This window comes from Branchiostoma lanceolatum, chromosome 16 (assembly GCF_035083965.1).
Source record: "Branchiostoma lanceolatum isolate klBraLanc5 chromosome 16, klBraLanc5.hap2, whole genome shotgun sequence".
In the NCBI taxonomy this organism is placed as follows: Eukaryota; Metazoa; Chordata; class Leptocardii; order Amphioxiformes; family Branchiostomatidae; genus Branchiostoma; species Branchiostoma lanceolatum.
This window is the reverse complement of record NC_089737.1, coordinates 1,197,755-1,213,000: the sequence shown is the minus strand read 5'-3', so window position 1 is coordinate 1,213,000 and position 15,246 is coordinate 1,197,755. Positions and strand designations below refer to the sequence as shown.

At 39.4% G+C, this 15,246-nt stretch overlaps 1 protein-coding gene across 2 annotated transcripts in view; it reads left to right on the top strand.

The window, feature by feature from the left end:
* The window catches only part of LOC136421321 (protein O-mannosyl-transferase TMTC1-like), a 139,155-nt gene extending 124,127 nt beyond the window's left edge, over nucleotides 1-15,028 (top strand). For both annotated transcript variants that reach the window (XM_066408544.1, XM_066408543.1), the window contains exons 14-17: nucleotides 2,621-2,765; nucleotides 7,135-7,272; nucleotides 10,997-11,203; nucleotides 14,109-15,028. In XM_066408544.1, coding sequence (XP_066264641.1) covers nucleotides 2,621-2,765; nucleotides 7,135-7,272; nucleotides 10,997-11,203; nucleotides 14,109-14,255 — 637 coding nt within the window. In that variant the 3' untranslated portion in view covers nucleotides 14,256-15,028. The remainder of the gene's footprint in view (nucleotides 1-2,620; nucleotides 2,766-7,134; nucleotides 7,273-10,996; nucleotides 11,204-14,108) is intronic.
* Nucleotides 15,029-15,246: the final 218 nt, after the last annotated feature.

The following is a 15,246-nucleotide window of genomic DNA, read 5'->3' as shown; positions in this document are numbered from 1 at the left end:
ATTAACATATCTTATTCAGAGTTTTGGTATAAAACCTGGTGTTCTCAGTCCTATCGTTAGTCACTGACGAAAGACAGTGGATACTGTCTGAAACGTCTGACTGTTTCAAAATCTTATCCAGTTGCTTGAGTAATTATTTTTGGCGTATCTCTCTGAAATCTTATTTTGTTTACTGAGTGGCGCCAGATGAAGTTCAGCTCCAACAGTGACACAGTCACCTCTACCCAGACTTCACTTACTAAGTTTCTTATGGTTGGATCATCAGAAATGTGCCACTGTCTTTACTATGTAAAATCACAAAAATGTATCATATGGGGGTACGGGGTCCTACACTTACATGCAATGGGGATACGGACACTTTTACATGGGGGAGACACTTTTGCATGGGGGTCTAACTGACACTTTCACATGGGGGACACAATTTTATATCGTGGTATGGACACTTACATGAAGGACATGTTTTGGTGGGGACACGTACATATACAGGGTTCGAAATACAATAAAGCAACTTGCAATTTGCAAGTGATTATCAAGATTTGTAAGTAAAAATGATAGGAACTTGCAATTTTGCAAGTTGAAAATTACAAGTTTGTATTCCATGAATGCCTGGGAACAAGCTGCTCTAGTTACACACTAACAAACAGTCATCCCATACAATTATACGGTAAATTTTCAATTGAAACACAACAAGATTGGCAACATAAAAAGATGTTGCCATGGCGACGGTGGTCTCTGTTAACGTTTTCGTTTTTAGCCTACATGCAAATAAGGACCTCGCATAAATCATATCAGTCGATCACCTTCTCTACCAAAATAACACAAGTTGTCCAATGTATGAAAATCTTGTTTTCACAAAAAAAGACATTGTACCATTTCCTCATAAATTATGTAAATGAGGCCCTCTATGCAAGATTTGTGTCTAATAGTGGCCACATTTACTTAACTTCCAAATGGTGCAAAAATGAAATCCCCATCCTTTACCACTATGGATTTATAGTATTTTGTCATTGATTATGCAAATTAAGTATCAATTTGCATAATTGATATCTATCGATATTTATCTCTTTCTCAGTTACATATCTCATGTGTTTGAGAGCCCTATAATAGAATTCAGCTGATTTATTAACTGTCCTCATTAATCATGCAAATCAGATTTTGACTTGCATAATTGGCATATGATTATGTAAATCATCACTTAAGCTATCTACACACCAAAAATTATGATGATCCGTCATCCCCTTCTTGCGTTATTCTCTTTCAAAATTTGAGTCCAAATCAGCTCCTGCAGTTAAAAAAAAGCTGCTAGGGGGTCCAAATCTACAGGACATATTTTCCTAACAAAGAGCTATCCACCACTTAAAAATCATGACTATGGCATGTTCAGAAGACGAGATTTGAAGAGTGAAAGTTCCCCTGCAGTACCATAGAAAGTCGCTAGGGGGCCCAAAATCCAATCATTATATGGTCTCCCACAGACCTATCCACCTACAAAATATGAAGACAATACATCCAGGCATTCTTGAGTTATCATCCCATGGACTTTCACATTCCTGTACAATTCCTAGAATTCTTGCAATCTGCACACAATATAGTAAAAATTTGGCTCGCCCCTGAGGCGTCGCCAAAAATCAATGCTTTTTTGTTCTAAACCATCTAAAACCCTTCATCGATCAAGATTTTTTTTGCTGAAAATTGCGCTGGAAAAGGACGAAACCAAATACTGTCAGAAAATCAAAATGGCCAACGTACATGTAAATAACATGCTGACCTCTAGTAATTTGCCTTATGCCTCCAGTGGTCATAAGGCTGGTAAATGATTCAAGCACCATGTCTCAGTCACTAATTTATTTGAAGGGGAAAACTTATTATTGTTGCTACTTCATCTTTTTTGTACATGTTGTAATACATGTTGTAATACTATTACTGTTTTGTGTTTACTATTTGCATTGAATATTTTCTACATTACATGTAAATTGTTTATAGTCTTCTGATAATGCTTTAAAAGTTGCTATGTCAGGCTGAGTATGTATGTATGTAGAGAAAAAGCAGTTACATACCGACTATAATATTGCAAGTTAGTATTTCAAATTGCAAGTAAATCTTTTGCCAACTTGCAATTTTGCAAGTAACCCAAAAAAAGTATTTCGATCCCTGTACATAGATAATGTCTTGAAGTTTTTTCATGTAGGCATCGAAATATTGGGTGCAGATTCACTTTTGTGCACCCAAAATTGGATATGTACACCTTATTTTTGACTGTGGGTGCACCAAGATATGTGTATATAGGGAAGTAATACCTATCCTAAATGTGATTGTACACTACCTTACAGGATATTTTGGACATTCAAGTGTAAGAGAAATAACAACCTTTGTTGTATAAAAGGTTTGAAATTTTGAAGTTAGTTATTGAATTTCACATTCCAGTTCTGAATAGGGTAGTAGGGTTTGTAATTTTGTTTTGCTGACATTCTTTTTTCTGTGCCCCTAAATATTTAGGTTAGGTGCGCCAGTGCACCTTTTCCCAAAAATGAATTTCGAGCCTTTTTGTCTCCCTCATTCCAGCTTTTCGAAGACAGGATTGAAGGAACTGAAGTGACGAAGCTATTTCTTATCTTCTCAGGGCTATATCCTTAAAGAAGGAGGCTGGTACTCTTGAGCTGCTTGCAGCAATGTACTACAACACCGGCCGAATCATGGATGCCAAGACTGTGTATGAAGAGATTCTGTCTATAGACCCAGACAGACATGAAACTGTTACACACTATGTAAGTACATCACTATAGACCCAGACAGACATGAAACTGTTACACACTATGTAAGTACATCACTATAGACCCAGACAGACATGAAACTGTTACACACTATGTAAGTACATCACTATAGACCCAGACAGACATGAAACTGTTACACACTATGTAAGTACATCACTATAGACCCAGACAGACATGAAACTGTTACACACTATGTAAGTACATCACTATAGACCCAGACAGACATGAAACTGTTATACACAATGTAAGTACATCACTATAGACCCGGACAGACATGAAACTGTTACACGCTATGTAAGTACATCACTATAGACCCAGACAGACATGAAACTGTTACATACTATGTAAGTTCATCACTATAGACCCAGACAGACATGAAACTGTTACACACTATGTAAGTACATCACTATAGACCCAGACAGACATGAAACTGTTACATACTATGTAAGTTCATCACTATAGACCCAGACAGACATGAAACTGTTACACACTATGTAAGTTCATCACTATAGACCCAGACAGACATGAAACTGTTACACACTATGTAAGTACATCACTATAGACCCGGACAGACATGAAACTGTTACACGCTATGTAAGTACATCACTATAGACCCAGACAGACATGAAACTGTTACATACTATGTAAGTTCATCACTATAGACCCAGACAGACATGAAACTGTTACACACTATGTAAGTACATCACTATAGACCCAGACAGACATGAAACTGTTACATACTATGTAAGTTCATCACTATAGACCCAGACAGACATGAAACTGTTACACACTATGTAAGTACATCACTATAGACCCAGACAGACATGAAACTGTTACATACTATGTAAGTTCATCACTATAGACCCAGACAGACATGAAACTGTTACATACTATGTAAGTTCATCACTATAGACCCAGACAGACATGAAACTGTTACTCACTATGTAAGTACATCACTAAGGACCCGGACAGACATGAAACTGTTACACGCTATGTAAGTACATCACTATAGACCCAGACAGACATGAAACTGTTACATACTATGTAAGTTCATCACTATAGACCCAGACAGACATGAAACTGTTACACACTATGTAAGTACATCACTATAGACCCAGACAGACATGAAACTGTTACACACTATGTAAGTACATCACTAAGGACCCAGACAGACATGAAACTGTTACACACTATGTAAGTTCATCACTATAGACCCAGACAGACATGAAACTGTTACACACTATGTAAGTACATCACTATAGACCCAGACAGACATGAAACTGTTACATACTATGTAAGTTCATCACTATAGACCCAGACAGACATGAAACTGTTACATACTATGTAAGTTCATCACTATAGACCCAGACAGACATGAAACTGTTACACACTATGTAAGTACATCACTATAGACCCAGACAGACATGAAACTGTTACATACTATGTAAGTACATCACTATAGACCCAGACAGACATGAAACTGTTACACGCTATGTATACTAAGTACATCACTATAGACCCAGACAGACATGAAACTATTACACACTATGTAAGTACATCACTATAGACCCAGACAGACATGAAACTGTTACATACTATGTAAGTTCATCACTATAGACCCAGACAGACATGAAACTGTTACACACTATGTAAGTACATCACTATAGACCCAGACAGACATGAAACTGTTATACACAATGTAAGTACATCACTATAGACCCGGACAGACATGAAACTGTTACACACTATGTAAGTACATCACTATAGACCCAGACAGACATGAAACTGTTACATACTATGTAAGTTCATCACTATAGACCCAGACAGACATGAAACTGTTACATACTATGTAAGTACAGTCAAACCTGTATTAGCGGTCACCTTTACATAGCCGCCACCTGCCCATAGTGGTCACTTTTTGTTGGTCCCTTGGATTTTTCCCATTGACATAAGCATTAAGAATTAGTCTATAGCAGCCACCTGTCCAACGCAGTCGTGGCCAGACGATTCGCATTCCCTTAGTACAGTAACACTGCCGGTAACGGTCACAGCGCGCCAGTAGAAGCCGCATCGCCACCGCACGCCGGGTTAAAAATCTTCATTTTTTCATGCCATTATCAAATTTATGTGGACTCAGCTGGATAGGATAATATAATAAAACCAGAATGTTTTATCTTTGTTAGAAAATCCATGGTTTGACGCGAAGTCAAGCATAATTTTCTTCACATGGCTTGCGTTTGTACATCATGGCAAAATTGACCATTTCTGTGCATTTCGACTGGACAAATATTACGGCAGATTTTTGGAAAATACAACCCGCACATGTACCTGATGCGGTAAGTTCGCGAAATGTTTGAATGCAGGCCCAATTTCTGTTTTCCCTGGGAATTCATCCAAAATTGTGCTCAAAACGTGCTTCGGGCTTTCGCGCGATTTTCAAAATGGCGCTGATAGTGAGCAGCACAAAGGTCAACGGAAGACACCACTGTTACGAAGGCATAATGTGCTAAATCTATTTTGCTGCAAAGTATCACTGAGGATAATTACTTTACCAAAAACTTCAAAATAAATATGAATATCATTAATATGATGTAAAATTTGGGCTATTGCAATTTTCTGAAAAGAAAAAAGCAATCAAAAGAGCGACCTAAAATGTGACTTACCTATGCAATGTTTACATATGTACTGTACGGTGAATAAATGCATCTCAGTTCGTACTGAAAACATGTGTCACTGGAGGTCAATTAATCGACCTTTTCTCCATAGCGGCCACCTGTCCATAGCTGCCAGTTTTCGCCAGTCCCTTGAGTGACCGCTATAGACAGGTTTGACTGTACATCACTAAAGACCCAGACAGACATGAGACTGTTACACAATACTAAGTACATCATTAAAGACCCACACAGACATGAAACTGTTATACACATTGTAAGATCATCACTAAAGACCCAGACAGACATGAAACTGTTACACACTATGTAAGTACATCACTATAGACCCAGACAGACATGAAACTGTTACACACTATGTAAGTACATCACTAAAGACCCAGACAGACATGAAACTGTTACACACTATGTAAGTACATCACTATAGACCCAGACAGACATGAAACTGTTATACACAATGTAAGATCATCACTAAAGACAGAGACAGACATGAAACTGTTACACACTATGTATCACTAAGTACATCACTATAGACCCAGACAGGCATGAAACTGTTACACACTATGTAAGTACATCACTAAGGACCCAGACAGACATGAAACTGTTACACACTATGTATCACTAAGTACATCACTATAGACCCAGACAGACATGAAACTGTTACACACTATGTAAGTACATCACTATAGACCCAGACAGACATGAAACTGTTACACACTATGTAAGTACATCACTAAAGATCCGGACAGACATGAAACTGTTACACACTATGTAAGTACATCACTAAAGACCCAGACAGACATGAAACTGTTACACACTATGTAAGTACATCACTATAGACCCAGACAGACATGAAACTGTTACATACTATGTAAGTACATCACTATAGACCCAGACAGACATGAAACTGTTACACACTATGTAAGTACATCACTATAGACCCAGACAGACATGAAACTGTTACATACTATGTAAGTTCATCACTATAGACCCAGACAGACATGAAACTGTTACACACTATGTAAGTACATCACTAAAGATCCGGACAGACATGAAACTGTTACACACTATGTAAGTACATCACTAAAGACCCAGACAGACATGAAACTGTTACACACTATGTAAGTACATCACTATAGTATAGACCCAGACAGACATGAAACTGTTACACACTATGTAAGTACATCACTAAGGACCCAGACAGACATGAAACTGTTACACACCATGTAAGTACATCACTAAGGACCCAGACAGACATGAAACTGTTACACACTATGTAAGTACATCACTATAGACCCAGACAGGCATGAAACTGTTACACACTATGTAAGTTCATCACTAAAGACTAGCCTCTACCAGGCTCTGCGTGATCGCTGGGAAAATAGTAGAAATCGGCCAAATAAAGTGAATAGTATGTGCTTACAGATGACATTCATCAACGTGCGATGCAAATCGCTGCCAATTTGCTGCTTGAAATGGCAAATTTTTTTGAAAGTTAAAAAAAATGTTACAAGTGTAAGTAAAAACTGCAGGTATACATGACAAGTCTCCTGTTTGGGGCCAAATGTTCCATGTTTGTGCCATTTCTGGGATGTCCTATCAGAGGTGATATTGTAAAATATGCAGAAATGGAAGTGCACAGAGTATGTACAGTTTCTGCTCTTACTAATGTTTTTGTGCTTTATTGACCCCAGGCCCATGTTGTTGGACGCTTGGGTGATCACAGAAAGGCAGAAGAGCTGCTGCGGGGGGTACTGGACAGGAGACCAGACCTGTTTGATGCTCATCGCCATCTGGCCAGCTTGTATGGCATGATGGGATCTAGTCAAAAGGTGGGTGAGCATTATATACAGGATTGCATTTATGGCATATGCAGGGATCAAAATATTTTTTTTGGTTACTTGCAAATTTGCAAGTCGGCAAAAAGTTTACTTGCAGTCAGTAATGGAAACATATTTGTCTCATCCGAAACCAGTTATTCCGGCGCAATGCCCTGCCACCAGTGGTTACTTCTCTGGTATGCCCCTATTCCTCGACCCCCGTGACATCCCCGGCAGCGGCCACGAACTCGGGTTAAATCCCAGTTATTGCCCGTCTCTGTACAGGCCTCAATCTCTTTCTTTGTTTGTTGAGCATGTTCTCAACGTCTCATCTGCACGGCAACAGTTGTTTCAAAGTCAGTAAAAACTCCATCTTTTGCATGACGAAAACAAGCAGTTCCCCTGCCATTTTGAATTTACAGGCAAGAGGTCACTTTGGGTCACATGCGCACATCAATGGAATTCTGCGCCGCGGGGGTCCCGTGATATTTCCTGGCCGTGTGTCTAAAGAGAAGCGTCGCTCACAACAATAATCGCACGACCGTATACCGTCGTCAGTCTAAAGCCGGCCTTAGTAGTAAACACAAAACAATATACACTGTAGTATTAGAACATGTATATTAACTTTTAAGAAAGACGGCAGAGACAAGGTTTCCGTACACTGGGCACGGGAGTCTCCTAAGTCATGAGGCAGACTGACAGTGACTATGTTGCTGGCTCTGCTCACTTTTTCTCAGCTGAAGTTCTCTAGCTCTCCACTATTGCTATCCTGGCTGTCTGACTGAATTGCCGTGCCTTGGAAATCACCCGTCTTGTCATTCTGTCTTCAACATACAGACAGTGTGACAATGGTCTGCTCAAACCGCATCACATTAGTTACCTCATCTGACCCTGTGATCGAATTTGTTAGTAGTTCAAGAACGGCACATCGAATTACACGTTCAGTGAACTTGTTGATAATAATGGCACAGCAATTGCAGACTATATTTATAAGTTTGTCATGAGGACTGCACTGTGTCTTCCTGTAAGTTGGTGACGACGAGCAATCTTATTACAGCTTGCATACACAATAGTTGTACAACTCATTTGTACAGAATTTTCACCTTTCTAACATGTGCAAATGCCTTTTTGTGGCATGTAGAACGTTTTTGCGATAGAACTGACATCAGTTTGCGACATATCGTACTATTATCGGTATGTTGACCATTGCCGAAGGGTAAAAGAAATCTTGTTTTTTATTTCAAAATCAGGCGAAAATCAATGCGCGTGCTGAAGTCATCCATAAAATTTACATGCTGTGGCCTAATATTTCAATTCAGGATAACAAATATCTTGTTAACGTTGAATACATCAGTTTCCAGTTTCAAAGGTCAAAGGTCATTGGGAGCACTTCAAGCCTGGCTCCATTCACTATCTTATTTAACCATGTTAAAATGTGCTGCAAACATATTAAGTTTTTACAGGTTGTACTATGCTTTTCGGCTTTTCATTGTTTCTTGCCCATCTTGTTATTTTCCTCCTTTCAAATTTTTAATTTCAATCTTGTGATGCATTTATACCTCTATTCTGTGCAAGGAGCACTGCTTTCTATAACGGCACTGAACCTTAATCCGACACTTTTACAACTATGCACCATTGTACGATAAATAAACGAGCGGACTATTGAGTATTTCAGTAATCATTGACTTTATCGTATACGTTGTTCTTGTCACCATTACTACATGCGTGTCACTCTTCCAGTCATTGACAAATCTCCGGAAAATTACGTCTTTAACATAGCTTCCGATATGACGGTGCCTTGCGTAATTTGTTCCAAACAAAACTTTAATCCGACAGTATACAACAGCGTCGCTGTTTACCCGTAATTTTCATATTCACAACAACGGTTATTTCTCAATTTCTCTGTCAACAAACAGCCACTTACACTAGTTACCATAGGCGCCACATGTCACAGTAGGTACGCCAATTCATTCACGATAGCGGCGGTAAAAGAAATAGTCCAGAAAAACATCGCCGTGCGGCAGATCCGTTCTTATGTTCCATTGCACGGTCGTGGCTATTGTAAACCTTGGGATCGAATCCTTGAAGGCCTGCTACAGCTATAAAAGGCGAGTAACTGACGATACTTGCACTTTAGTTTGTAAATGTCCTGCAAACTATCAGGCGGAAACGGAAACTATCCTACGCAGGTCATCGGCCTGTACCAAGAGCAAACAGCAGAGGTAGAGGGAAGTACGACTCTTGTGTGTCGCTATGGTGTTAGCCCTGGTGGGAATGTTTGTTTCAGGGATATAAAAAATGACATGTGTCTTTGATAAAGGATGTAAAAGCTTTACTTTTACATTACTACTGTCAAAATTCAATTATTTGGTTGTGTGAGCGTGGTAACCCACACTGCATCATGAGAGGGTTGGTATCGTCTCCAATGCGTGTTGCACGAGCTTGCACGTGGGTTGGGACTTTTACATTTCAAAATAGGGGGGAAAAGAAAGAGTAATTTATTTGTTGATGTCGGCTACTATTTCAATTACTAACGGTACATAAACACTTGTTACAGATGGCTATTTGATTATCCAAGAGAGAAGAGTGATGAATAAATAGATACATTTAAATGATCTGCGTCGTCTGCTATTGCTCACGTCATTTTGGCGCGTATGGTTCTGGGTATTCAAAATGGCGGTTTCCGAAGGCGTGTTCGCAAAAACCTCTGAATAATTCGAGGTTTATTTGGATCAAGGATAAGACCAGACTTGTTTGCTGTTATTGACGGGCATATTGTTTATTCCTCTTTTGATTTATACAGGTATAGATATGTAAGATCATGTAATTATATGACAATGTGAAGAAGAAAATGTTGACAATGTGGCCACTACGCCTCCTCTCATGACCCACGGAACTACGTAAAAACAAATCTTCATGACCTTATGACTGTACGTTTTTGACATCAGTACTGGACCCGTATTGAAATGCAATCAACAGTTTTTGCATTACCCTGTTGAATCTTAATTGGCAAGCCAATACTCAAAAGTGTCAGATTAAGGTTGCGTTGGATTACGGTTCAGTGCCGTTACCTTCAACTAACATTTTAAGATATTTATAATCAAAGAAAAAATAGAAGTTACCTGAGGCCAAGGGGCCTCTATAAAAAAAGCTCCATTTTGAGAACAAACATGACCTTGCCGACAGGTGCGCACAGGTAAGAATGTTTTAAATCATAACGAATAGGATCTAAAACGGAATTAAGAGCAGAATCTAGAACAGGTGTTCTATTCTCTTGTTCTTTCACAATTAAGTGTCTATATATTAGTAATCTTATACCTATATAATTATATATATGTACTACATAATGTAATACAACAAACACTAGCTATTGAGGACACTGGTTGTCAAGGGAAAATGTTGCCTAGCAACGGTTGCCATGTAGGTAAAATCTATATTAGAAATATTACTTTTATGGCGTGCAATGTTCATGCAAAGATTCATGCACTTATTCTTATTTTTTTGCACCAATCACCTTGACTATATTACAATGGGGCCAGGCAATGACCTTTGAAACTGGAAACTTGTGTATTAGAGCCGGTTGACTACGATTAACTAAGATAGCTTGCTTTGCCTCACGGGAAAGACATACAGTGCTGATGGTTGTTGTTGCCCTGAGGATAAGATATAAAAAGATTCAATTTTGTCTGTGAATTTTTGTTGTCTATGATGATGCATGCTCATTGTGAATCTGTAGGCTCTACAGAGTGCATTGCAAGCGCTGGAACTTCTACCACCCAACTATGAGGCTAAACAGACTGCCGAACTGCATTATGAGCTGGGCAACCATCACAAGGACCTGAACCACATCTCACAGGCCCTGGACAGTTACAGGATGGCAGTGAGCTTATACCCTAACCTGGCCTCTGCACACATGAACCTGGGAGCACTACTACATATCAAGGTGGGGAGGGGAGGGATGTTGTGGGTAGGGGAGGGGTGTTGTGGGGAGGGGAGGATGGGGAGAAATCTTAACGACAGGCACTAGATTTCCTAGCAAGGTCAACGCCCACGGAACCGGTCCTTTCAAATGTAAAGTAGCCAATCAACACCGATCTACTGGCACACGAGGGGCAAGAAGGAATATTTCACACCCTTTGTCCGTCGATTCCCGGTTGATTGTTTATACATGTAGCGGCAATAAACATTACAAGGAACTGCCATTAGTTTGCAGCACATGTTTTGACAACCCACAAATTATAGAAAAGGTGGGACATTACGTCTTCCGTTGCTTACAAAAGAAAAGTCAAACCCTTCACTAGTTATAGACAATTAGGTTTGTATAATCTAGTTTAGCCGCTTTTATACCTATTTTGTACCCTGTTCTTTTATGTATGTTATTTGCAATTAGCCTTTGGCCAGGAATTTGCAATAAAATTACTACAGTAGAATCCGCTTATTTGTATAACTGATTTGTCAGTGTATTTTATGCAATAATGAGGAGTATTCCATTAACCCTAGGGGACAAAATGAGCGGCACTGAGGGGGAGGGGGGGGGTTGTAGTAGTTACCAGGATGGCACTTGAAGGAAACGCACACACTTTGTGTCAAATTCACTCACTTACAGGTTATACAAAATGTAACATATTGAATTCATAAGCATATCATTAGTTTATTTACACATGGTGAGTGCAAAGGATGGCAAACTTAGCGAAAAACTGGCAATTCTATTTTTCTGTTTCCTATCACAGCAAATGACAATGAGTTGCTACAGCTTTTTCAAAACACAAAGGACAACAACAGTTCCTATGGTGTTGTCTTACCATAGAAACTATCCATACACAATTTACATTTGAATGACATTTGCATACGATCCATAAGAGTTAGTGACTTTGACATGTTCGACCAGTTTTTCCTGTTGACATTGGCATTATTTTATGCAAATAGAAGGAGTATGCAAAAATGGCTAATGCCATTATGCCATTTTATTTATAAAGGAGTGAATGGGAAATGGTTTGGGTTTTCAGAATTTTATGCACATCCCCGAATTATGCTATTAACAGTAATGCAAATAGCTGGATTCTACTGTATTATTAAAGTATAGCCGCTGTGCCACGCTTCGGAGAAGGTGTTTTGGTATCTTTTGCATGGTTAAAGTTGTAAGCTGTACCAGTAAGCTGTAGCACCTTTTTTTAAATTTCATGTACAGAAATAATGTTCAGCGATAGACAATGTGACACATGCAAAACTTTACATTTATTGTCATCAGAAAATACTTGGTAGTGGTATTGTTATCGTCTTTGGCTGGCCATAGTCTATCACCCTCATTAAATCAGGACCCCTATCGCTCCACGTTACATCGCACCCGAAGGGGCCCTGATAATAACCACCGCCAGACATGGTTCTGGCGACGTCACCACTAAAACAGCTTCAGCTAATCAGAGGGGTCTGCTTCCCCTCATCGGAAGCAAACGCGCAATGAACGCTAGGAAGCTATCAACCAATCAGGTTATGTGTTACATCGTTGCTTTGGTTAGTAATACCCAAAACAAATGGCAGCCGATAGTTTTGCTTCAGCTGTGGAAGACTTGTTTGGATTAGAGCTGCTTCGTCAGCATCAGCAGTCCACCCTACAGACACTGCTTGATGACAGGGACGTATTTCTAAGTGTAAGGACAGGCGGAGGGAAGAGCCTCTGTTATATGGGCTTCCCAGCGGCAGCGAAAGCCGAGCAAGCCCACCGACCTTGTCCGCGAGATGAGTTCGTCAGTCCGCTCATTGCCAAATAAGGCCAGCTCATTAATTATTCATGAGCAAGTGTCGGCGACGTCGCCAGAACCATGTCTGGCGGCAGTTATTATCAGGGCCCCTTCGCGAGAGATGTAACGTGGAGCGATAAGGGTCCTGATTTAATGAGGGTGTAGTCTATATGTATAGATTCAACATACAACTGTACTATATATATTAAGTAAGCATACAACTTCGAAAGAAAAAAATCTAGATGCATGGGTAAATACTTAACAATAGTATACAAAAGCGGGTTTTATTGGCTTCCAGCGACCTCTTCTGAATGACGCCATATGCATGCGGCTGGCTCATCCCAAAATGCAGTGTCAAATCAATTAGGCCCAGTCATACATACGACTGAACATGCAGTCCCATCGCCTTTTGGTCATGAAGGGTAACTTAACAAACTGATAGATCCCGTTTTTAATTGGAGAAAGTCAACTTTACAAACTGGTAGATCTAGATGTATTCGTACGGAACAAAGTGGTAACAACAACTCAAATGCGCTTGGTTTGAGTTGATGACATTTACATAAGACAAGGGATGTTAACAACCCACAACTCGACCGCCATTGGCTAATTGTCGGTGACGTTCGGTGACCTGTCAGCAGCCATATGATTGGACCTTGCTAGAAAATTACTGCCCGACGTTAAGTGTACACGGGAGGGTAGGGGTGGGGACGGGAATGGAGGGTGGAGAGGGTCAGTTCTAGTAGAGCTGCAGGAAGGCAGTGAGGTTTTACCCTAACCTGGCCCTGCACATATGTACCTGTGAGCACTATGTACTACATATCAATTCTAGGAGTTTATAGTTGTTATGAGGTGGTTGATCTACAATATACATGTAAGTACTGTACATGATGAATTGAGGATGTCAGTGGTTACAATTCTTTTTACCGTCCTAGCATATTGTATCTTGAGCAAAAGTATCAATCTATGGAATTATTGCCAGATAAAAAGTAACATACAACCTTTTTTTAAATCTACTTTTGGGCCAGAAATGTCTCTTTGTTCCAAGTATGTTACAGTATGTATGCAGTAGGAAGTTTTGTCCTTATCTAAGGATCACATCTTTCTTATCAGGAAGAGATCCAGGAGGCACGCCATCATTACCAGGCAGCGCTGAAGCTCGATCCAACCAACCAGATTCTCATGGACAACATCCGCAAACTGGACCGTAAGGAGCAGCAGATGCGCCAAGACTCCAGCAAACCAGCGGGAAACAGATAGCATTGTACAGCCAGCACCGGTGGTACCAAACACAATGCTGCATTACTGCCTCAAATCCCACTTCAACATAGCATTTATACATGATGACTCTTTGATATGCTGCAATGTATTCTGAGCATCTTTGAAGTCTGGAAAAGTTGTTATAAAAATCTTGAACCCAGTGACCCAGATCAAATTTATCAACTAAGTGCAAAGGGCTGATAGCAGAGGCTTTTATTGAGTTTTAAAATGTTCTGAAACTGTGAAACAGTGGACAGAGCTGCTAGAGTTTTTTCAATGTCTGCGGCTGTTCTCAACACTTGTGAAGACAACTGTGCCAGGTGTTTTGCTGCATTGTAGACATGACTGCTACAAGAACTCTTCATCACAGACTTACACTTATCAAGCTCATGAAAGTTTTTTGTCCAGAACTAATTCCTGAATTGTTCTATTATGGAGGAATGATGATTTGGAGTTTGTTACACTACTCAATACTTAAGTATCGTAAAGATTGTGGAGATTTTTTATCATATGCTAGTAAATGATTGCAATCTTATTGAACCGAGATTTAGAAATTAGTATATATATACAGTCCAGCTTTATTTATGATGGTGATTGCTGCGTTATCATATACAAACCTATATTTATCTGTATATAAAATATGACAGATGTCAGGCTGTATGATTTTTATTCTTAATCATGACTGACACAGATTATTAGAATATTTTATTTGCACTTAATCTTTTCAATTCATTATTAAGATTTGTGTGTAATAAATTTTGTCTTCAAATCAATGCACTGTAAGTGCTTCAGGTATGGTAATTTGCCTTGTAAAGCCTTGTCACATTCATCATGATATACTTACGATAGGAGTTTTTTCCTCAACAACAGTGCTGTCTGCTGTAGACTGAGGAGAAGTGGGAGGGATACAATGCCCTGACATACAGATGTACGTTATTATAATTACCTCAATTCTTGTGTTGGAAATTACAGTTAAAACTTGTTTCAGAAT